The sequence below is a fragment of the Aptenodytes patagonicus genome, chromosome 4, assembly GCF_965638725.1.
Source record: "Aptenodytes patagonicus chromosome 4, bAptPat1.pri.cur, whole genome shotgun sequence".
Lineage (NCBI taxonomy): Eukaryota > Metazoa > Chordata > Aves > Sphenisciformes > Spheniscidae > Aptenodytes > Aptenodytes patagonicus.
The window spans coordinates 79,705,602-79,729,121 of NC_134952.1; the positions used below are offsets into that span (position 1 = coordinate 79,705,602).

Genomic DNA, 23,520 nt, shown 5'->3' on the forward strand with positions numbered 1-23,520 from the left:
GTAGTTGTTGACTTCCTGCATGCTCAGAGGGGAGAACTAGAAATCTGCTTGATTCTTGAATTTTTTTGTGGGGAAAAAGGAGAATTTTTTAATTCCAGGGTCATACGCATTTATCTGTTGTTGAATACTTACTAGTGCTGTTCAGGCATTCTGTTACTGAAGAATTCAAAATGAGAAGTTTCTGAGGAGTGAAATAAGTATTTTTTTCCATGAGATTCCTTGAACTATACCTATTACATTTTTGATTTTTGCAACAGGAACCTCAGCAACACCAAGCAAATGTGAGTGTGAAAATCATACAGACCCTTTCAGCACTGAGATTACAGAATCTTTTTTTTTTTTTAATTTAAATGTAACTCATTTCTGATTCTAGGCTCTCTTAATACTAAGCTGGCACATAGAGTGGTGATATTAAGGTTCCAAAAAATCTACCATTCTTATCTCTCCATGGATTTCTAAGGGCCTCTCTTCCCAAGTTTTGCTATCACTAAGTGCTTTTTCTTGCTGAGATACCATGTTATGAGGTAAAAATTTGGAATATGGCATTTGTTACGAGCACTACAAATTTTTCTTAAAAGTCTGGGAAGGAAAAAATAAGTGTTTTAGCACTATATGTTAAAAAGTAACTTTTAAAGGAAATGTAGTTGTTGTCATCTACTTGTAGTATTTTAGATGGGGAGCAGGGTGGAAGAGAGGCACGTGAAGGGAGGAAAGAAATCCCTGCAGAACTCAAATTCTTGATACTTCAGAGCACTGAACTGCAGGCGTGTCTGGGAACGTAGGCAGTTGTAAGAAAGACAGCAATAAGGAAGATGAACGTGTTCGAGTATGTGCAGGAAGACGTGTGCTCACGTTCTCTGCCAAGTCAAAAGGGTCTTTACTTTTTTTCCAAAGAAGCCAAGGCCTTTAAGAGGCTGAGCTATTGGTCATCCAAAGCATCCTGGTGATTAGATCCTCCTTGTGCTTGCTAATTACTTTGGCCCTGCTACTTCCATTTGTAGCTTCAAATATTCCTGTTCGTGGTGGGCAGCGATCTCATTACATTTGATATCAATGGAAGTCTTTTAATTGCATTTGGAAGGCTTTAAATCTAAGTTGCTCGGTCAAAAGCATGCTGAACAGCTCCTGGAGGTGTTGAGCAGCATCGGGTGCATGGACTTTGCAAGTTAACAGAGTGCTTGTCATCTCTTACAGCGTATGGTGCCATACAGGATGGTTCACTGCTGTTGAAAGCTCGTTCAGTTGCTGAACTCAGTGGTTACTTGTGGCAGTGAAAGTCACATATGTGAACTTCTGTATATGTTTTACATGGTTTTAAGTTTCACTAAGCCAGCATTTCTTAAAACAGTGAAATGCCACTTTAGTTAAAGATATGTTTGGAGTGGAACGCTAAATCTGAACATCTGTAAACTTTGGGGAAAATTGGGATTTAGATCCAAAATGGAAGCTAATGCCTGCTTTGGCTTCCTCCTCTTTTTGAGTTGAAAAAGGGTAAGAAACTAAAAATTAAGCTTTCTCAGTAAGCATAAAAAATGCAGGGTCACTCCTGTGATGCTTTGGAAATAAAGAATGGAATGAGAATTGGTATTACTGCCAGTGTGGTTAACATTCTCTGCAACAGATGCATGCTGAAAGCAGTATTCTCTAGTTAGATTTGTACAAGGATGTTGTGGAATAGTTGAAGAGAGCATATATCAAAAGAGAAGCGTTCTCGATGATGAGGCAGGGTGTACCCTCAGCAAGTTTGCTGATGGTGCAAAACTGGGAGGAGTGGCTGATACACCAGAGGGCTGTGCTGTCATCCAGAGGGACCTCAACAAGAAATGGGGAAAAATGGTCTGACAGGAACCTCATGCAGCTCATCAAAGGGAAGCGCAAAGTCCTGCACCTAGGGAGGAGTAACCCCATGTACCTTTACATGCTGGAGCCCAAGCAGCTGGAAAGCAGCTTTGCAGAAAGGGATCTGGGGTTTTTGGGTGCCCAGTGCCAGGACCAGAGGCAATGGGCACAAACTGAAACTCAGGAGGTTCCCTCTGAACATTAAGTAATACTTTTTTTTTTTTTTTTTTTAATTGTGAGGGTGACCGGGCACTGGCACGTGTTCCCCATAGATGTTGTGGAGTCTCCTTCCTTAGAGATGTTCAAAAGCCATCTGGACATGGTCTTGGCCAGTCTGCTCTAGGTGACCCTGCTTGTGCAGGGCGGGTTGGATGAGATGACCTCCAAAGGTGCCTTCATTCTGTGATTCTGAGAGAAGGTATAACTAAAGTTGGGAAACCTGTAGATTTCCTCTGTAAAACCTCTATAAAAAGAAGGATGTAAACACATCTCTCAAATCTAAGCAAATGGACTATATTTTTTAATTGATGGTTTGTATTTTCCACAGAACCTCTCTAAAAGAGACTTCCAAGAGTAAGTTGCAGTATCTCAGTTCAGGATCCTATAGGTTCATTAATATCTGTCAGTACTGGCAGGGGTGCCCTACTGGGCACGTATAGGCCACATGCTATTAAAATGCTGCTGACATCAACCTTCCCAAGGCAGGGGAGGAAAAAAAAAAGTGTTTTACTTTTCACAACAAAAGCTTTCAGTGAGAACAATCAAAAGTTTCAGTTCTTCTCTGTAGAGCCACCAGAATTGTGACGTTGCTGGAATTAGTTTTTTGAACTTCCGCTTTAGTTTTTTGTTCTCCCCACAGAGAAACAAGAATATTTTATTTTTAAGCTGGAAGATTAGAAAATGTGTACTGAATTGAAACATACAGTTTAAAGAGTGGGAGGAATCTCTTTTGGCAGTGGGGGGGAAAAAAAATCTTCCAGCTCTCATTTGTATTGCTGTTGTACACATCATTCAAATTCTGAGGAGTTTAACTGCAAGATTTGGGTATGTAGTATCATTACTGCAGTAAAACACGTTCTTCTGCAGATGGGAAACTAAAAGCAATGGCTTCTAATTTAATGCAAGATAATAACTGTAACCAAAGAATAAAGAAAAAAAAAGTCTATCATAATACAGAATATTCAGCTGGAAAAATATTCTAACCTTCCCCGGGAGCTATCACTAAAAACTGCAGTATGGCGTAAGAATGCAGGGGAAATGCAGGAATTGCCGTACAGTTTAACCTCGTGCTCTGTTTAATCTCATGTTCATGTCTCAAAGGTTGTCTACCTTAACACAAAGGTCGGCTACCTTAACATGCAATACAGCACGATAGGAATAGAACAGTAGATAGAGCTGAGGCTTCTGTCTCCTTTGTGTGTGGTTCAGTTGCTATACCTCGCATTAGATATAGTCTTGGTCCCTGGGCTGAATGTCTCCATTACATGTGTGAGTTATAGGTGTGTGGGGGTGGTTTTTTTTGTGTTTTTTTTTTTTTTTTTTTTTTTTAAGAGAAGTCTCTCTGGGATCCATCTGCTTCCTGGCTGATGAGAGCCACAAACAGGCTGAGTGGGACAGGGATACGTGCCTTAAACAGGCATTTTCCAATGTATGAACTAGTGTGAAAACAACAAAAGCTTCCCCCAGTCTCTTTGTGCCATCCATTTCCCCTTCCTTGCTTGAGAGGGGCAAGGGTCTGTTGGTCCCCAGCAGCACCTCTGGAAGGCTACCTTGCTTCACCCACTGTCCCCCAGGGATACCTGATCTGCTCTCCCTCTTGGGAAGGCATTGTTACTCTGATCGTGTCTTTCCTGGCACCGCATGCCCTCTTTGACCTTTCCTGTGCCTGAGCTTGTGGCTTTGTCTTCTGCCACAGCCCCCAAGAAATCACCTCCACACATTTCCTGGATTGGGGTTTCTGCCCTCACAGACATTGCCATGATTGGTTTTACTTTGGCAAACGTGACACCCTGGAGCTGCAGGCAAAGATCAGGAAAGGGAGTGTGCTTGTTTGGAGAGGTAGCAAAGGAGAACTGGCAGAACAGGTAGGCTGAAGAGCTGGCTTGCTGCCAGGAAATTGGGTGTAGAGGGAAGCTGGGTAGCACTTTAAGAGGAGTGGTTGTGGGCACAGGGGGAAACTTGGTAAGGATTAGGAAGGCTGGGTTGGAGCCAGCTGATCAAGCTCTGGAGGATGGAAAAGCCCTACTCTCCCTCAGGTAACACAAGACTATCTGCTTCCTCCTCCTCCTGTGTTTTCCTCTTTCAGGAGTGATGACACATCTGTCTTACACTTTTGGATGAAAGCGTGATGGGCTGTCAGTGCTTCTTGGCCCATGTTCCCTCTCAACCTTCCCTCTTACAAAGCACAAATGAAGGTGTGTAACTGTGTGGAAAAGCCAAGAATCTGAATGGGAGAGGTGCCTGTAGTGGAGCAAAAATGGGATAGCAAGAGCTGTTGGAACAAGAAAATTGTATTTGCTGGGCAGATCAGTGTGGCTTATAGCTTAAAAGATGACAGTTAAGGCAGGGGGTGAGAGAAGCTGTCCTGGTTTCGGCTGGGATAGAGTTAATTTCCTTCCTAGTAGCTGGTGTAGGGCTGTGTTTTAGATTTAGGATGAGAATAATGTTGATAACACACCGATGTTTTAGTTGTTGCTGAGCAGTGCTTACACTAGTCAAGGACTTTTCAGCTTCCCATGCTCTACCGACTGAGAAGGCTGGAGGTGCACAAGACGCTGGGAGGGGGCACGGCCAGGACAGCTGACCCCAACTGGCCAAAGGGACATTCCATACCATGGGACGTCATGCTCAGTACATAAACTGGGGGAAGCTGGCTAGGGGGGGGCCTCTGCTCGGGGACTGGCTGGGCATTGGTTGGCGGGTGGTGAGCAATTGCATTGTGCATCACTTGCTTTGTATATTGTTGTTGTTCTTCTTATTATTTTATTTTATTTCAATTATTAAAGTGTTTTTATCTCAACCCGTGAGTTTTCTCACTTCTACTCTTCCGATTCTCTCCCCCATCCCACTAGGGAGGGGGGAGTGAGTGAACGGCTGTGTGGTGCTCAGTTGCCACCTGAGGTTAAACCACGACAGAAGCAAAGTGGAATAATAAACCAGGAATAGCGTGAAGGGAGATTGTGATGCTACCGTGACCAGCACTTGGAGTTTTCTCCCAAGGATCATTGTGGCCCGCTGCAGATGAACGTTGTTAGCAAAACAACCAGCATGGCCTAAGCAGATGGGCAAGTGGAGCAACTGTAGATGCGTTCTTAGTAAATGGGAGGATTATTAAAACGTTTTGAAAGATTTCTTACTACCTTCACTGTGTCTATGTCTGCATGCACATAGATAAATGTGCTTCACACAAGTGCTGCTGGTGGAGGGAGAGACTTAAATTCCTTCGTGGTTCTGGAGAACTTCCATTGGTTTGACTGAAGATGCTGCCTGAGGAGCTACTGTGGTGTGGGTATATCTGGATTAATTAGCGCTCCGAATACCTGACTATTAGCATTTATTTGGCTGGAAAAGCCAAACAAATCAGCCTTGGAGGAGGAAAGAGTTTGAGCAGTGTTTTAGTTTGGATTGGCATGGAAGCTAATCTCTTTTCAGTGCAAATACAACCAAGATCACTTACGCATTAGAGTCCTTAGTGCTTCTTCCATTAACCTTTTTACTAACCAAAAGTACACAAATAGGAAAGAATCAGGATGCTTTTAGACACAGAGAGTAATAAAATAAGCCCCAGATGCACATGGGGCAGAGAAGTGCAGAGATTGTGAGGATGCAGCAGTGTTGATAAGAACTTGGTTGTTGGGATTCAGGCACTTGGTCTAGGTTAACCTGAATAATTAGTTCTGGTTGCTGTTCTCCCAGACTTACTGTGTGATGCAAGATGTGTCACATATGGTCAGATTGAAAGGTGTGCTCTTTGGTTCTTTAATGAGTAAGTTTGGGACTTTATTTTTGCCTGGGATACATGGCTTTTTCTCTTATTTTTTCCTTTTTTTTTTTTTTTTTTTTTTTTTTCCCCTTTGGCAAGCCAGTAATAGGTATGTGCTTCCATTTGTAAGGTTGTCTTGCTTGTAGAATAAGGTTGTCCTCAACAGTGATATATTGGAGGTTTACCCCAGTGGTTTTATCCTGTTTAAGTGGAGACTTAGTGTAGAAGTCTCATGTCAAGAGTTTCAGTACATGATTTGTTTTGAGTTTAGACTGTAATAAATTAAAGGTCTCTGCAACTTGACAGAGGCATGTAAAAAACAGCAATTTCTAGATGTATGCAAAAGTTAGGGTGGCATAGTGATACATATCTGGACTGCAGAATGTATCTTGAAAAAAATGCATAATTTGTTTTGTCTTCAAATGCTGCTGTTGAGATAAGGACAGAAAAGTGGTGCGTCCTTGAAAGCAGCAGCTGTATCAAGCCTATTGAATTAAATAGATTTCACTCTTGTGTGACAATATCTTGTGTAATATATAACAGACCTTCTAAAGCTCGAGGAATACTGCATCCCTGTTGACAGTTTAAATTAATCTTAGTATATTACAAAAATTAAAAATCATTATCTTGTCCTTGTGCTATGAAGCTTGTTACAAAATATATGGCTAGATGTAGTGTAAAGAAGCTTCAATTAACTTTTCTGGATGTTAATCAGATAAGCTTTAAGATTTATGATAGAACTTGAAAGTCTTCACTGTGTAAAAATGAGTCGTCTTTGGCGCTTCGGGTGGTACCTAAAGCAGTTGGTTCACATATGGCAAAAAAAAGCAGCTCTGTGTATCAGTTTAGGAGACAGCTGGTTTTGCTATAGCCCCCCCCAGCCAACCTTGGTAACTTTAGATAAACAATGTCAAAGACCAAAGTTGTTAGCTTATGTTTCTATTTGGAAGCTTGTTTATTTATTACTGAGAAGGTTTTGGAGCTTATTATTATGTAGTTTGTCCTTTCATGCAGAATCTGGGCTGGATCTTTGGCCTTCTGTGGGTCTGTGTATCTACACTGATTTAAACCAGCAGAAGGTTTTGATCTAGTGGTTTAAAGTGTGTTTTAGAGATGTGCCTGCTAACTTGATAGTTAAGATAACTAACCAGGGTTGAAAGCCTGTTCATTAAGAAGGCTGGGAATCAGATAGAGACAGAGAAAATAACACTATGTAAACATGCTACTGAAAGCTGGATTATGATTCATGCAGCCAACGGGACAGAGCTAAAGCTGTATTGTTTATTTAAATTTTGATATTTTTCTAATACTCAAATGTTTCATTTTAAAACTTTGAAGTTCTTGTCAGGCAGAGTGTGGCAGGAGAGGAGGACTTTAACACCACCTTCACCTTGGTCTAGGCTACAGTGCAAACTGGAAAAGCCTCACAGGTGAGGCAGGGGCATATTTCCAGAATACCAGAATACAAGGGCACTTTATCCATGCAGCCTCACTAGGAAAGAAGTCTCAGAAAGGCTGTTCTAGCATTGTGGTCCCTGAGGAATGGAGCCAGCCCTTCTGTAGTTGAGGGCTAATATTAGTTCAGGGTCCCATACTTGTATCTAGATTTTACTTTGTCTGACATCATTATTCATTGCTTCTACTTACTGTTTGCAACAGGAAGGGGAAAATATTTTCTATCTGGCTGTGGAAGATATTGAAACAGACACAGAACTTCTGATTGGGTACTTGGACAGCGACATGGAAGAAGAGGAGGAGGAAGAAGAAGAAGTAACTGTTATTCAGGAAGATGAAGACAGTGGCAACAATAAAGAAGTGCAACCAGCTGGTGAAAAAATTGCAGGTGAGCAATATGTAATAATTAGGATAACTTGAGGGCTTAAAAGTAGTAACAAAGAAGAAAGAGAGCACTAACTGTATAGGATTGGGAACTGGGGGCTCACCAGGTTTAGTCTGAGCTCTTGTATGATTTTTATCTCTTTATTTTGGTTTGAGTTGAGGTTCTTTTCTTTGCCTAATAAGAAGCAGCCAGCCCTGTGAATTGCTGAGTGAATGAGTGAGCCTAGATTTCATGAGAAGTTATCGTTAATTTTTGAACTAAAGATGGAGTTAATTTCACCGGACATATAGTCTATGGAAGCTAAGTTTTTCCTCTAAGAGGGGTAGTTTCCCTCTTACTTAGATGGGAGAGAAATAAACCTTTTCGTAAAGCTGTTCAGCCAATCCTAAGGTAAGATGTCTAAGAAAAGGTAGGTGACCTGAGCTGTCTGGTGAATTCTCAGCATCTTCACCAAAGTAGAGACAACCTGGATGACTAATTTAGGCTAACAGCCTAAGTCACACCCAACTTAATACTTTGCATCCATTTTCAGTAATGCTGGTGGTAATCCACTCAAGATAGGCTGTCTATAATCCATTGAGAGACAATGTCTTTTGTTAATTTTGTGATGCCGTTTTGCATAATCTGTTTCTGGCAGGGAGTCTCTCTTAATATAACCAAAACATTCCCTGAAAACTATTCCTTTACTGTTTCTGCCTCCAATCATGCAGATCTCCTCACCTGTAAAGAGGACCATGCATGCCCAAACTGTGAATCCAGTTTTGCCAGCCAGGAGATTCTAGCTGAACATCTTCAGACCTTGCACCAAAAACCCAGTGAGGAAAAGGAATTTAAGTGCCGAAACTGTGGAAAGAAATTCCCTGTTAAACAAGCTCTACAAAGACAGTGAGTAGAAACAGGAGTGTTTGTTCAGGGATCATTTAAATTAATTTAATTCAATCATTTATTTCTCTTGGCTTAATCACAATTTAAGCTTTAATTTTTATGCTTATGTGTTTGTACCCTTACCCTTTACATTAGTCTTTTAATATGTTAATTTCTTGTATTTGATGGAGACTTCAATTTGAATTGCAAAAATGTCGCTAATTTTTTATGTTTTAAAATCATACACTGCCAACCAGATCAGAGCTGCTGTTTGGTGCAAAACCCTTGGTCTCCATCAGTTTTTGTCTTTTGTTGTTTATATATTTTTTGCTTGCAATTAAATAGATATATTACTTTTTATTATATATTTAATTACTGATAGTACATTAAATGCTTAAGTGATTATAGATAGTACATTTAATCTAACTCGTACTGGAAAGAAACAGACTCATATTGCATAGAATGCACTTAAGGCTGCTCTTGTAATAAATTGATCTTTCTTACAGCTGAATAATGTGAACATTCCTAGAACTGGCAGCTCTATATGAGCTCTGTGTTCTTTCATGGAAATAAATAAAATTACATAGCAGAGAAATATTTGGTGGAGGCAATTAAATATTTTCTCTTGAACTTAGACTTGTTCCTTCTAGTCTATAGTGGAAGTTGGATTTGTGCTGTATAGCTAGTTGAGTAAATTTTTACATCATCCATAGTAAGATTAATCTGTGTGAGGATACAGCAGTATGATCCTGACTCTTGCTGTTTATGCATTTGATTAGTCCCACTAAATTCCAGGAGACTTCACATATGAAAGAGATTACTCACCTACTTAAAGATTTGTAGAGCTGTATATATGTTTTAAGCTACTGCAAGCCTGTGTGAGTTGTAGAATGTTCCCCTTAATTTTTTTTTTTAATTATTTTTTATTTTTCTTTAGCGTACTTCAGTGCACAGAGAATATCAGCCCAGGAGACTCTTCAAGAAGTTTTCAGTGCTCTGTTTGCAATACTTCCTTCAGCTCAGAATCGAGGTTTTGTGTCTGAGTTACTGGACTGCTGTCATATCATTGCTGGCCTCCCTTTGCATGTTAGCTTTCAAGCTTGTTAGTTTATGTGAATCCTAACAGTGAAAGAAGTCAAATGCTTTCATTCCTGTTTGCTGTAAGTAATGCATGAGGTGGCCTTGGAACTCTGGAGTGCAGCATGCGTTAAGCTCAGAGTACTTGCTGTGTGTCTGGTTTCTGTAGATACTGCTTTATGTGTTGTTTTTTTTTTTTTTAACTGGTTATCCCGTATAGTTACGAACAGCACAAGGAGGCATGCAGAGGGGATGCCAGATTCATATGCAAGGCAGATAGCTGCGGCAAGAGATTCAAGAGTAAGGATGCCCTGAAAAAACATAAAGAGAACGTTCACAGTGGTAAGAAAGAGTTTAATGTTTCTTCGGGGGGGAAAAAAAAAACCTCTAACATGTTCCTAGTCTTAAATTTGCAAATCAGAGTAAACCTTGTCTTTGGTTTCTTCTTTAATGGATTCATCTGTATCAAAAAGAAAATTAAGAAGTAACTAATTGCAAGAGTAACTATTCCTCCTCCCCCAGGGAGAAATTACTGTATACAAGATGAATCATTAGTCTACTGCAGAAAATGTAATAGGAATCTGGGGAAGTTTAAACGAGGCAAATAATAGATAAAGCAAAATATTTCAGTAGTGAGGAAAATCAACCACTGGCACAAACTGCTACAGGAAGTGGTAAGTTCTTGATATTTTAGTATTTTTAGGGCACAATGGGACGTCTTTCTGGAAGACGTGCTTCACAAACGATTAGGCTTGATGAGGGTATTGCATAAAATTCTATAGCCTCTGTTGTGCAGGAAGCCAGACCAGACAATCCACTAGTCCTGTTAGGCCCTAGCATTTTTGTATCTGTGCACTGTGAATCAATAGTTTTCAATCAAACTTCACTCTGTTTTCATGAAAGGGCAAAATACTGCTCTCAGGTCCACAATGCAGATCTCAGTTCTGGCATCCTGCTCTCTCTGCATGTCCCCTCTCAATGTCAATGAAAGATCAGTAAGTGGGGACAGCAGAATACCAGAGTGCAAAGAAAACAGTCTTTAGTTGATGATGACAGCACTGAGATGCTTTGTAAGATTTTCATTACATGAAATCTCTTCTGCCAAACTCTTACAGCGTACAGAAACCCTTCCATAACCATACTTATAAAAGATTATCTCCTTTTTTCAGTATCAGTAAGAATTTTTTCCATCCATGAGCATTACTATGTTTAGGCTTAGATTTGGTCAGTTATGTAGTGGTATACAAATTCCACAATTCTCTTGAATGATCGCTCCAGACATGACTGAAAGCAGATGCCTGGAGGATATTTTTGCTCTGCCTGCACAACGAGCAGAGCTTTTATTTTACCACTTGGGAGTCATAGAAAGCACAACTGGTGTCAGTGCAGGAAGGAAAATGAACTACTACTGTTGAGGGACACTTCTAGAATTCCTTCCTGCTTTGCGTTACCTGGAGGCAAGAGAAAGCAGAAAGGATTGTTACATGTGTTGCCTGTTACGCAAAGCTATGAACAGATATTCACTATCACCTTTCTCTCTTCTGAAAAGGTCTCATTTTAATGTTCTTGTAAGTTGAAGTACGAAGTGTATTACTGTATTTATGCGCATATCAGTGTATATATAAATACTTATCATAAGTTTTATAACAGCAAATGCATATGTGAGATTAAGTACTTTTTCATGCTACAAATTTAAGTATTGAACCAATCAATTGACAGGGTACATTGTAGTAAGAAGAATCAACATAATAGGGATTCTTTAGGACAGCAAGAGCAGGAAAGATATAGGATGCTGAGAGTCTGCAAAACTGAGCTGAAAGCCATCTAATAAGTTCATTTATGATCCATACTTCCTCTGTGCTTGACTAAGCAGTACCTACCTCCTCTTTTGTTCTGTGTCTGTTCTTTTTAGTGTTCAGTGTAATATGAACATTTTTTACATAAGCTAGGAAATATCTTGCACGGGCATGTAATTAAACAAAGAATTAGGTTTGTGGTGGCTTTGTCTTGCAATAAAAAGCTTTGTGGGTTACTAAAATGAATTTCAAAAGGTAAATAATAGATAAACCCAATTAAATGCTCTGTCACTCTTTAAAGCAACTGTGACAGGGGAAGGAAAATACATCTGGTAGCTGACCTGTAGCTTGTTTTGTAATTTACATTTTAGACGAGGTTTGAATTCATGGTCTGGTGCTAATACAATTTCCCTGTCTTGTTCAGTTAAAGACCATTAATGATATATTGTTTTGTATAGTAGAATGCTTAATGCTTTCTGAATAAAGAAAAATGGGAAATGGTAGTTTTGACTTCAGTTTGGGATCTGTTTTGTCATTGCTGCACTAACTCCTGGATTGACTTCTTGAAGGAATCAGCTGTTCAGTTACAAAGTGAGTTGTTCTTGGTTGTGAATTGTGCTCTTCATATTGGATTGGTGATGTGTGATAACATCTATTTGAAGGGTTTTTTCTTTATTGTTCTAGTTTTCTTGATTTACATTCCATCAGTAACTGGTTTGTTGGACACCCACAGAGAACTCCTGATATGAAACACTTTGAAGATGGCATAGAAATGTAAAAATCTTATGTCAGTCAAATGACCTGTGAAAAGTCACAGACTCAGTGGAAATATTTAGGTTCTTTCTTAGCACTTCCTTTTTAAGATGTTGGTGGTATTTTGTTTCTGTTTCAGGAAATTCTAGGAAGAAGCTGATGTGTTCAGTGTGCAATAAGAAATGTTCCTCAGCAACAAATCTCCAAGAGCATCGAAAGGTCAGTAAGATGAAGGCTAACCCACAGCAGGCTTTGACTTCACTAAGATGTGAGACTGTGGTGCTTAGGTCACTTGAAAGCTGCTGTAATGCAAACCTTTGAGTCATCTCTTTCATGGTTACAAAACCAATGTATTTTATTGTGGGTATTTATTTTTGTAATCACAATTGATTAAACCAAAAATCTTCCTGAACTTTTAATGCATCTTTTACCAAATACAAAGATGTTGGTGCTTCTGTCATTTATGCATTCCAACATTAAGTCAAAGTTGCCTGCTGTTCTTCAGCATTCTTAAACGCTAAGCTGAATGTAAAAGTATGTTATGTAATGATAGGATACATACAGACCATAAAATAGGTTCATGAGCCTTCGGTTTTTGTACAAAATACAATCAATCTTTCTTATTACTTTGTGACATACTAGTAAGGGTGTTATTTGTAATTTAGTTACGCAGTAGTAAAAATTTCTTCCTCAAAAACAAATTTTTAATGTCTTTTTGTTTATGCACGTAATCTTTTAAAACCAGAACAGGAGGGGTTAACGGTTTGAAAAGCATCTACTGGAAATAAGGGGGTTCATATAGAAATACAGATGGACTATGAATGTGAGATTCTGAATCCACTATACCCAAAGGAAGTCCCTGCAAGATTAATTTGATAAATCGCTAAACCCCAGGAGATTCTGTTTTTACAAAAAGCTACATTGTACTGTTTATCAGATTATCTGTAAGTCTTTAATAATGCCCTGGTTATAACCTGAATCCATTGAGGATATAGATTATATCAATTAAAATATGTTGTTGCAAAGGAAATGGTGGGGCCCCTCCTTTTTAATTTGTTTTTCTCTTTGCTTGTATTACTATGCCCTGCATTTCTTGTCTAACAGGGCTATACTTTGTTACTCCTCAGACCAAATCGTGGTATGCCTTGCCACATATAAGTACAGTTTTCACGCATCAGTGCACCTTATGGTGGCCCTGAAAATGCAAAATACCATGGTTAGTGTGTCCATTTTATTAAAGTGTTTGGTTTTTTTCAGTAGTTGTAATTCTGTGCAGACATTATGACACACACTAATGAGCTTTTCAATTAGCATTGATGGTAGGTCAGTTGAGCACTTATTAATCTTAAGAATCACCATGAAGATTTTGTGCATAGAACTTCTTTATTTCCTTTTCTTGATTGGCTCCTCTTTTAAGATGTCCAGAAAAAAGATATTTCAGATTCACACACCTACATCGGATAGTGAAGAAGATTGCATGTAGGGCTCATGCCTTCTGTTTGTTTTAATTACTTTGCTTTTGTAGGAATTGGTGCGGGATCCATCACCAACATTGCCAAAAATATTTAGACAGGCAATGAAAACAGTAAGAAAATAATAGGTGAAACAGGGAGGAAAAGAGATTCCCCCCCCCATTTCCTGTCAATGTAAAGAAATAAAAGTAGAAAATAAAAAGGTAAAGTATAGGAGATAATAGAAAATAAGCCCAAACAACAGAAAGAGAAATCTGACAAACACAGAGAAAGAATGTAAAGAGGGTGGCTATACAGGAGATTGAGATCTGTTTACACTCTGAAGATATGGTCGTTCAGATCTGTAGCTTTCATGTCATCTTTGATTTAAACCCATTTTTAGCTTTGAGTCTCTTGCGGATTGCTTGTGTCTTAAATGTCTAAAGATAAGCCCTTTCTTAGCCATGCACAATTAAACTTTGCTGTCATTATCTTCTGTCCCTTAGTTTTTCCAGCCTGTTGCTTGTGTCATGCTAATTTTTGGTGGCATGGCTTTTTTTTTTTTTTTTTTTTTTTTTTAAAATCTCCATAAATTCAAGGAAATGTAGGGCTGGAAGAGACCTCAGGAGGTTTTCTAGCCCATTATGTTTTGCAGAGGGGGAGTAAGCATGTACCTAAATCATCCTAGATATGCGCTGTCTCATCTCCTGAAAAGTTCCACTAAAGAAAATTCTACCACCTCCATAGATGTCTTTGTATTCTGACTTTCAGCTTTAGTGCCATCAACTTTTTTGAATGTGTTCTTTAGTCCAGTGTTCGTTTTTTCTGATGTCCTACTTAAATCTTCTTCTTTACTGCAAATTGAGTTAATTGCTCTTTGTCTTATCTGAGAGAATGCCAAGAAAAATTCACCACTGTCTTCTTTGTAACAATTAGCATATTGCAAAGTTGTTATGAACTCCATTTGCAATTCCTAGGCTGTACAAACACAGTTATCTCAACCTTTCTTCATGCATCTGTTTTTCCAAACTACTTTTTCTCTTAGTAAGCTCTTTCTTCCTGTGGATTCTCTGTTTTTCACATATATGCTTCTTGAAGTCAGCTGCCCAAACAGGAAGAGCAGTGATGCGTAGTTGAGCCCTTGGTAGTGCCAAGTATAGTGGAATGATTGTCCTGAGTTTATTAATACAGAGAAAATGTCTATTAATACATCTCAGAATGACAGTGCTTTCTAACAGCAGCATCAATCTCGTTATTCATAGTTTGTTTGGAATTCATTAATGTTTTCTGTAGTGGTTATTCTGCTTCCTAAGTATTGCATGTTTTGGAGCTTCATTCAGAGTGTGGAAATCTTTGGGATTCTGATCTTGTCTTCCTTAGTGATTACAGTCCTACCCAGAATAGTCTCATCCACATTTTTTTTATTTTCTATTTGATTTCCAGAACTACTTACTGTAATACAACCCTCCTGTGTGATGCCTACAAAACTTAACAACAGTTATGACGTTGATCCACTGATACTATTGCTTTTTGTGGCGCTCAGTATCTTTTTGTTTCCCATTCTGCCTGTATCCACCAGTTCTCTTTTGTCTTATCCTCCAATTGTAAAGTGACATCCTTCTATCTGACGTTTATAGTAGTCCATGATTTGGGCTGCGAAGTGGTATGATAGTCTAAAAAAAATAAATTCCCAGCAAACACAACTCAGGAAATGCTCTACAGGAGCTTACAGAAGACTGGGTAATAGAATGAAAAAGTTTGTTGTAAAATCTCCTTTCTGCAGGTTTGTGGTGTCTACTGCCAGAGCAAATGAAACACCATCTGAATTATATGCTGATACTACGTTCTAAAGTTTAAGTAAAATGCAAAATTCGGTCGTTCAACAATGATAATAGTGAGCAAGCAAGCGAGGGGAGCGTTGTCTTCATTGATGCAGATTCTTGTTAAAGGGTTCCTTTTGTACCTTTGAATGTAGGTGTCTCATGTTTTGGATTTGAATTGCTCACAGGAACTTAAACATGAGCATATATACGTGAATAGCACAGGCTGCCAGGCCTTTCCCCTGAGGCTCTACTGCTCTGTAAGTGGAAAGGGAAGAAAATTTCAAACAAATCCCAGCGTTGCGGGTTTCTTTTCCCAGGATGATGCAGTCAGAATTGACGGCGCTACATTTTCAGTACTTGTAGGTAGACTGGGGGGGGTATGTCTCTCTCTGGCTGTACAGCTGTGGGGTGAGTTTCTGACTCTTGTAGGCCGGTGTTTTCAATGGAAAAGTAGCTAATTCCCCTGTTAAAGAAGATGATTAAGGATACCTTTGAGTATAAGGCAGTAAAGCTTTTTTGATTTTGGAAAAGGTCAGAAAACAAATGCCTGTATGAAATGCAGGATTGTGCTTCACTGGTAAGACTAGTTTGTGCTGTTGCCCTTCTGGATTTCTTAGCAGATTTCTTACGTGAATCTGTAAGATTCCATTAAGAGGCATGCTGTAGCACAGTCTGCTGGAGAGAAGATGACAGAACCAAGAAGGATCCTACTCATCATTTGTTCTAAGAGATTGAGAGTGTTTTATTGTTGATGAAAAATCCTTGATTCTTTCTTAACTTTCTTTGTTGTAGAACTGGAATTCCTGCAAAATTACAGTGAGGAGAGTCACTCTTAAATATCATCTGTGATCCCCCCCCCCGCCTTTTTTCACCTGCCAGTTCCAAGTGTCTCTATGTTGGGTTTTTTCCTGCCCTTTTTGTTCAACAGTGGGCAGTGTTTTGTTCTACTGTGCAACCTTTATTTTTCACAATCACTATGAAAGCCGTAGAAAGGTAGAGGGAACCAAATTTTGAACACCGCTTTAAAATTGTCAATAACATTTAATAATTTCAATCAGATGCAATATTCTTATATCCTTGCTCTGTCAAAGCACTGCCTTCCAACAGACAGTCTCATCCAGTTCTTGGAGTGGTAGACTGAAACTCAATTTAGTTTTTGGAAAAGCTGATCATGGATTACTTGTATCTTCAAAGTTTTAGCTCAGTTTCATCCCCAAAACTCTTTTTTGAATGACCTTTTGCTTTTCAATAGACCTCATGAAAACTTTAAGATCATCAGTCCTGTAAGATCATCAGTCCTGTAAGTGAAGGAGTACATTTATCTGAGCATATATTAATCTTGTTCAGAAGCTCGCTGTTTTGTATAGCACTTAGCAAGTTGTTTTCTGAAGGTGTAGCTCTTCAAATGCCTATGAAACAATCGTAAGTATGTTCTGACTTTAATGTAACAGAGGCTTATGTTGATAGCTGTTACAGCCCCCTAATGAGACTAATTTTGTTATGGGAATAAATCATTGCACGAACATTTGTCTGTGGTATTACAGCCTGTATACTCATCGAGCATGTTACTTGACAGGTTTTCTTAAAATGAAAATCCTTTTGAATATCGTTATTCATAAAAATACTTGCTATATTTTATTACTGTTGTTTTACCGTGTAATTGTGCACTTTTCTAAAGAACTGATTAAAGAGTGCCAGCTATAGAATATATGCTTGATAGCTACAGCTATTTAATGCACGTGCACACAAGCCTGTGTCTGATTCTTTTCTAAAGAATTGATTAAAGAGTATCAGCTATAGAATATATATGATAGCTGTAGCTTTTTAATGCACATGCATGGAAGTCTGTTTTGACGCAAATTTATTTAATGAGACTGTTTATTAAACAATGCTCATAAGTTGAGATCAGACATCTGTATAGTGTTAAAGCACAGTCTGGGTTCTGATTAAATATTCTGTTTAAGAATACCTTACAAGTTATTTCAAATAATTGTGTTGGGGGGGATTCTGATAGCACTTGGTTGCAGAATTATGTAAACTTCAGTCAACAATCTAAGTAAAAATTTAGATCTTTTGGGAAGGGATAGACTAGTAGATTGCGTGTGCATGTAAGAGAAATTAATCTGAAATGCAGCTGGGTAAACAGAGTATTTAGAATGAGTGTCTTCATTTGAGCTTACCACCTGATTCTGTACGAGCATTTCGTTAAGCATCACTGTCCAAAGCGTGCAAGTTTGCAGAGATTGTAGGAAATGGCATAACCGCTTCTTAGTTTATTAAAACATTTAAATTGCTCTAAAGTTAGTTTGTGAGTAGCAGCATAAAACCATGGTGAGGCAGAATACTTATGGAGAATCTCTTTTTGGTGTTTTTTTTTGTTTGTTTAAGTGGAAGTCTTAGTTAAGCTTCTTTACTGTGCTGTCTGCAAATGTTTTTTATTAGAGTATTTGTGTTGAACCATTGATATTTATTATTTTTAGCTGCTAGATTCTCCTACAGAAAGTCTATAGAGTTCTCCAAAAAAGCTTTATGAAATGTGATCTCTACCCGGAAGTTTTGCTGTCTAAGGCTGCAGTTCCAAAAAGCTGAAATGTATGTTCAGTTGCACTGTAACTAGGTTGAGGGGAGGCTGCCGACGGTAAATGTAATACAGAGTGGAAGGTGAACGGTAATCTTGACAGGTGGAGAACTATCTGTGTGTTGTGATTTTTGGGAACAATAAATAACACAGGATTTTTTTTTTAATTATCAGAAGTTGCAGCTCTCAACTGCCTCTTCTGTTTTTCCAACATTTAATCCTGGATGACGTTATGTGCTGTGATGTTGAAAATCCTGCTAATGCTTACTGCATTTACAGTTTAAGAGATGCTACTGCCCCTCCACTGTCTTGCCTCTAAAAGCTTTTAAGAGAAACAATCCTGAAAGAGTTGATAGTACTTGTTTTTTAAAATTCTTAACAGCAGTTATGAAGTAGTTACTGTGTTATTTTTACTTAAGTCTTATTGACTAGAAGGAAATGTTCTGAAAAGGTATTCTGCATCTGTTTTTTTAATGCTTTCATAATAATGATATTTTAAATGGATCTGATATTGCAAATTTGCATAACCTATGTTTCTAAATATAGTTTTAGTGATAATTTTTTGTTTGCAATTGTGAATGTTTATTTTTTGAGAGATACTGTTGTTTACCAAGGGACTAGCAAGGGGGAAATCACAGAATATTCATGAGTATTAGTATAGCTACTGGCTAAGAAATAGTTATGGTCTGTTAGAGAATTTCTGTATATGTAAGATGTGTGATCTTGTTTGAGACACATATTTAATTATCATTAAACACTCATTTTGCAGGTCCATGAGATCTTTGAGTGTCAGGAATGTGACAAGAAATTTATTTCTGCTAACCAGCTAAAACGCCATATGATAACTCATTCAGGTAACGTGCAAAAATAACACAAACCTATATATGTGTGTATATGTATTTAACATAAATTGAATTTTACCTGAATTAGTTTCTTATAGAAGGCTTGATGAATTCTGTGTTGTCCTGAGCTGTTCAAGCAAATCTCAGGTTCCAAGGAAACCATCTAAGCTATTCTTTCTAAGCCTTTCAAAAATCCAAGTGTAATGCTATAGTCTTCTTCCTATTGCTGCTTTGTCAAGCTATTTTTTCATGCTAGCTGGGGTAGATGATGTCAGTTAGCTGGGATGGGGCAAAAGGTTGCTACTTGGCTTGTAGAGGAGGTGAAGAACCGGTGGTTGAAATTTCATGTTGAAGAGAAGAGGATGTGAGCTGGGGGTATGCTGTCAGACAGAGATCTGTGGTAAGAAGGGAAACATTCATTCATGTGTATGTATGTGCATACATATAAGTGGACTCATGTGCACGTAGTTTCCAGTCAGAGGAAAGCAGCTCATACTCTACAGCATTTCGTAGACCACACACAAATATTTCATTGTGCCTGTCCTCTGCCAGAACAGGTCACTGTGAGTGGGGAGTGGCCTGTCCGTAGGTTTGGCAGTATGACACAAATTGGCTCTGCCAGGATTTCTGATCACTGCAATCTAGTGTTTCTGTGTCTTTCACCAGTGATTAGAAACATCAACCAACACAATGGAAACACAAACATTGTTCTGTCAAATACATTAGCATTTAAAAAATGCAGGTTTTTACAGCTGCACAGGCTTATAATTGAACTATTTTCTTGGTATCAGTCCGCACCAAAAGCTCATTTCTTGTAACATAATCTGTATCTTAGAGGCTCCTAGCTTTCTTTTGACACTTTTGGATGAGCATTAATGTAGTTAAGTTGCAGTCACCAGTTGAAGCATAAAGGCTTTTTGCATAGGAACTTTTGGGTTTAGAAGCTAATATGTATATTGTTAATTAAGTTTTAAAACATTTAAACTGTCATGCCCTCTTTCACATTTGTAATCTGGAAACAGAGTTTTCCTCTTTGAAGTCATTCTCTTTTGATTTAAGCTAATTAATCAGAATTTAGTATTAGCAATGATTATTGCAAAGAATGTGCCAATTTCTTGAGATACACCATGGCTCATCTTTTGTGAAGTGACTTAACTGTCTAACATAAAGGGCATTAGATGTCTTTCTAATTGGTTTAATCTTAATTGGGTTGACTTAATTGCAAAAATCTCTCTGAGGAGATGACTGTCTCTGCCTTTCATCTTCTCCCCCTGTATAAACAGGAGATTAAATGTCCCCCACTCATTTTCTGCAGAAAAACGCCCCTACACCTGCGAGGTTTGCAATAAGTCCTTCAAACGACTTGATCAAGTGACTGCACACAAAATAATACACAGTGAAGATAAACCTTATAAATGCAAGCTTTGTGGAAAGGGATTTGCCCACAGAAATGTTTACAAGAATCACAAGAAGGTAAAGCACTCTGCTGTTGTTGTTTACAGGTCTGCCAGCCTCAGATTTGCAGATTTTTTTCTTTTAAGTGGTTCATCATTAAGCTCTGGCATGCTTATAAACATGGGATTAAAGTATTGGAGAATGTATTTTTTAGTGTTCTTTGTTATATCCAAAATCTCAAAATACTAAATGAATTCTAGTAAAAAAAAAAAAAAGTTAAATAAGCAGAAGGAAATCATAGTTGCTTGGTTAAAAGCATCAAATAAATCCCCATTTTGACTCTTCTGGGTTTTTTTTTTTTGTGTGGTTTGGTTTTTTTTTTAAATATTAGGTTATCAAGTTCAAAATGTAACTGATCTAAAATGTCTTCAAATTTTTTGCTTTTTAAAAAAATACCATATTTGAATAAAACTAAGTGTAGTCCTGTTGCAGTCATTGTTGGACTTAGCAGCAGATGCTTTCAAACTATACTGGATTTGCACTGGGTAGTGTTCACACATTAAACCAACATCAGAAGAAATGTTACCTGAAAAATAGGCTCATGAAGGGATGCTCTGCTTCTGTTGATTTAAGCTCAAATCTGCTTGGCCTAATTTCTTTAATGCCTGTCATTATTTTTAACGTGGGGTTATATTTTTAATGGCAAGGCTATATTCATGACTGCTGTTTCAGAATTAGAAGACTGTAAAAAAGAAAGAGGAAAAAAAAAATTACCTGTCTGATTTTGTGTCCAGTATTTGGAACCCTTTGCTCTTTTTTCTTTTTTTTCTTTACATTTTTTAAATACCTCCCCTTTCTTTCCCCCTTTTTGATGAAACTGATACACCCATACTTACAAGTCTTTCGCAGTTTGGCTCATGTTATATGCCATCTGGGAATTTGGCACAGGATCTTTGCACCATCTCTTGCACTTTCAGCCATAAATCATGTAAGAGTAATAATAATGCCTCTTGTAGGATGAAATGGTGATGGCTGTCTAAAACAGAAAGCATGCAGAAACCTGCTGAAGGACAAGATTAGCTCCCATATATGCTGTGAATTGTATCTTATGTTTTAGACTTTATTAAGGAAATGGGGCAGAATCTCACAAATTGGATATATTCTAAGTAAAATGTGTAAAATACTATCTGGAAAGATACTTCCATATCTTGAATACTTCTTACAGGTTTCCTTATGTTAATTTGTAGTTGATGACTGGTAGGGAGTTTGGGCTGAAAACAGACTTCAGGATTAAGTATGAATGAGTAAACACTTTGACCCAATTCTGTGTTTAAAGCAGCAGTGCCACTAGCATAAGCAAGGATTAGATGCTCCACTTAATGGGAAAAATATTAAAATTTAGACAGAATCAGTGAGTACCTACTTTTGACAGAATTCCTTAAAGCACGTTGGAATACTTATTTCCCAAACTTGTTTGCACATAGTACTGGCTGTAAATCAACTCTGTCCTATAATGAAAGAAACTTATTCCTGTGTTTACATAAAGTTTACCCAAACAGCTGTGAATATTCACCCATCCACATTTAGGTCTCTAATATCACTTGCCAAATGAAGAGATGAGCATGAGAGACAGGAGACTGACATAGATGTCCTGAATTGCTTTCTTAAGCACACCTCTATCCATTGAGTAAACAGTGTAAACAAGGAGAGGTAGTAGATAACAGAGGGGAGTATGGATGTGTGTACACAAAAGCAATTTTAAGGTGTAGGTCAAGGATGTGGTGGTTTGGGATGCCAAAATAGTTTCAAGTGCCATGATTTTGGAAGGGCTGCACAGCTACTAGGGGAAGAGGACGATAGTTCTTTTGCTTGTTCACAAGAATGTCGATCCAGTAACAGTGGAAATTTAAACCTTTATTGTGTATCATACTTCTATGTATTTCTTCAGCTCGGGTTTTTAATGATTCTTTAGATGTCTATTCCTTTAAGACGTCCTCCTAGGTTTCATTTTCTTTTGGAGGAAAAAAAGTTGGACTCTGAATAATTTCACAGTGCTTTCTTGAGTTCCAGGGTGTGGTTACTGTGCTAGTAGCAGGGAGCTTAGAAACCTGCAGTAGGAATGATGGGTATAGTAGTTAAAAACACTTAAATCAACAGCATTTAGTAGTTAAAAACACTTAAATCAACAGCATTTAGCAGAAAAGATGCTTTCAAGTTTGATAGCAACATGCTTGGAAAAACTCTTTGGGTTTTACAGCAGAGGTACATACTTTTTATTTATAATATGGAACAGGATACATATACGTTTTGTGCCTTTGAATTCTTGTATTGTGTTTTAGATGGAAACTTGTTGCTGTTGTTTCTGTGATTCCTTTATAGGGGTTATTTAATCTGATTTTGTGTTGGAAGTATCAGAATAAAAATGGCTCCCACAATATGTGCTTTTAAATGTTTTTCAGATGCGGGTGAATGTTGGGTCATTTCAGAGGTGCAGAAGCAGATTAGTTCCTCACATTTCACGGGATTTCACTGGGAGATAGACAGTGGAGTTGCTAAGAGTATATCTGCTCTGTTCAGTGGAGCATTGTGATGTGAACCTGAACTTAGCACTCATTATGCCCTTATAGCTACAGGTCTGAGAGGCAGGAACTGTTAGTCTTCCTGTGGTACCTCTCTGATGTGCTGCTTCTGCATACAAGTACTACACTGCTCTGTGTTAGGTGCATGTGCAAGCTTGCTTTGTCGCTTGCTTGGAGATGTCAGCACTGGGAAGCATTATGCGATGTGGAACTAGCTCAGATGTCTTTTGAAAAAGCTCAGATTATGTGACTAAGTGATCATATGAAGAATACGGTTCCATTTTTGTGAGAAGGGAAGAGAATAGTATCTGAAATTAAGAGGCAAATGTCATATTGGATTGTGCTACAGATAAAAGTAGTCACCTTTCATCCAGGTTAGATTGGATGAAGGTGCATGTTCTGTGCCATATAATGCAGATTACTTCCATACAGGAGAAAGTGAAGTTTTTGTTCCATCTGCTCCTTTGTTGCTATGTATGGAGGATGAGTTCAGAGAATAAAATATGAGGATATGACAGTGAGCAGAAATAGGTCAGCAGACACAGCATTTTAAAGGGTTTATGGTTAATCCAGGGTTATTTGGTCCTGAGGAGCATAATGAATTGAAACAACTATATTCCCTCAGTTTCTCTATTGGGAATAAGTAGCCTTGGGCTGGATTTAAGCCTCCACAAATGCTATGGTAGGAAAGGCTCCCATGA

At 38.3% G+C, this 23,520-nt stretch overlaps 1 protein-coding gene across 1 annotated transcript in view; it reads left to right on the forward strand.

Annotated features, from left to right (window-relative positions):
* The window catches only part of PRDM5 (PR/SET domain 5), an 89,845-nt gene that overhangs the window by 21,524 nt on the left and 44,801 nt on the right, over positions 1 to 23,520 (forward strand). Inside the window, exons 4-10 of the mRNA XM_076337677.1 lie at positions 7,481 to 7,664; positions 8,372 to 8,546; positions 9,463 to 9,555; positions 9,823 to 9,944; positions 12,291 to 12,370; positions 18,773 to 18,857; positions 20,161 to 20,318. Of these exons, the coding sequence (XP_076193792.1) occupies positions 7,481 to 7,664; positions 8,372 to 8,546; positions 9,463 to 9,555; positions 9,823 to 9,944; positions 12,291 to 12,370; positions 18,773 to 18,857; positions 20,161 to 20,318 (897 nt within the window). The remainder of the gene's footprint in view (positions 1 to 7,480; positions 7,665 to 8,371; positions 8,547 to 9,462; positions 9,556 to 9,822; positions 9,945 to 12,290; positions 12,371 to 18,772; positions 18,858 to 20,160; positions 20,319 to 23,520) is intronic.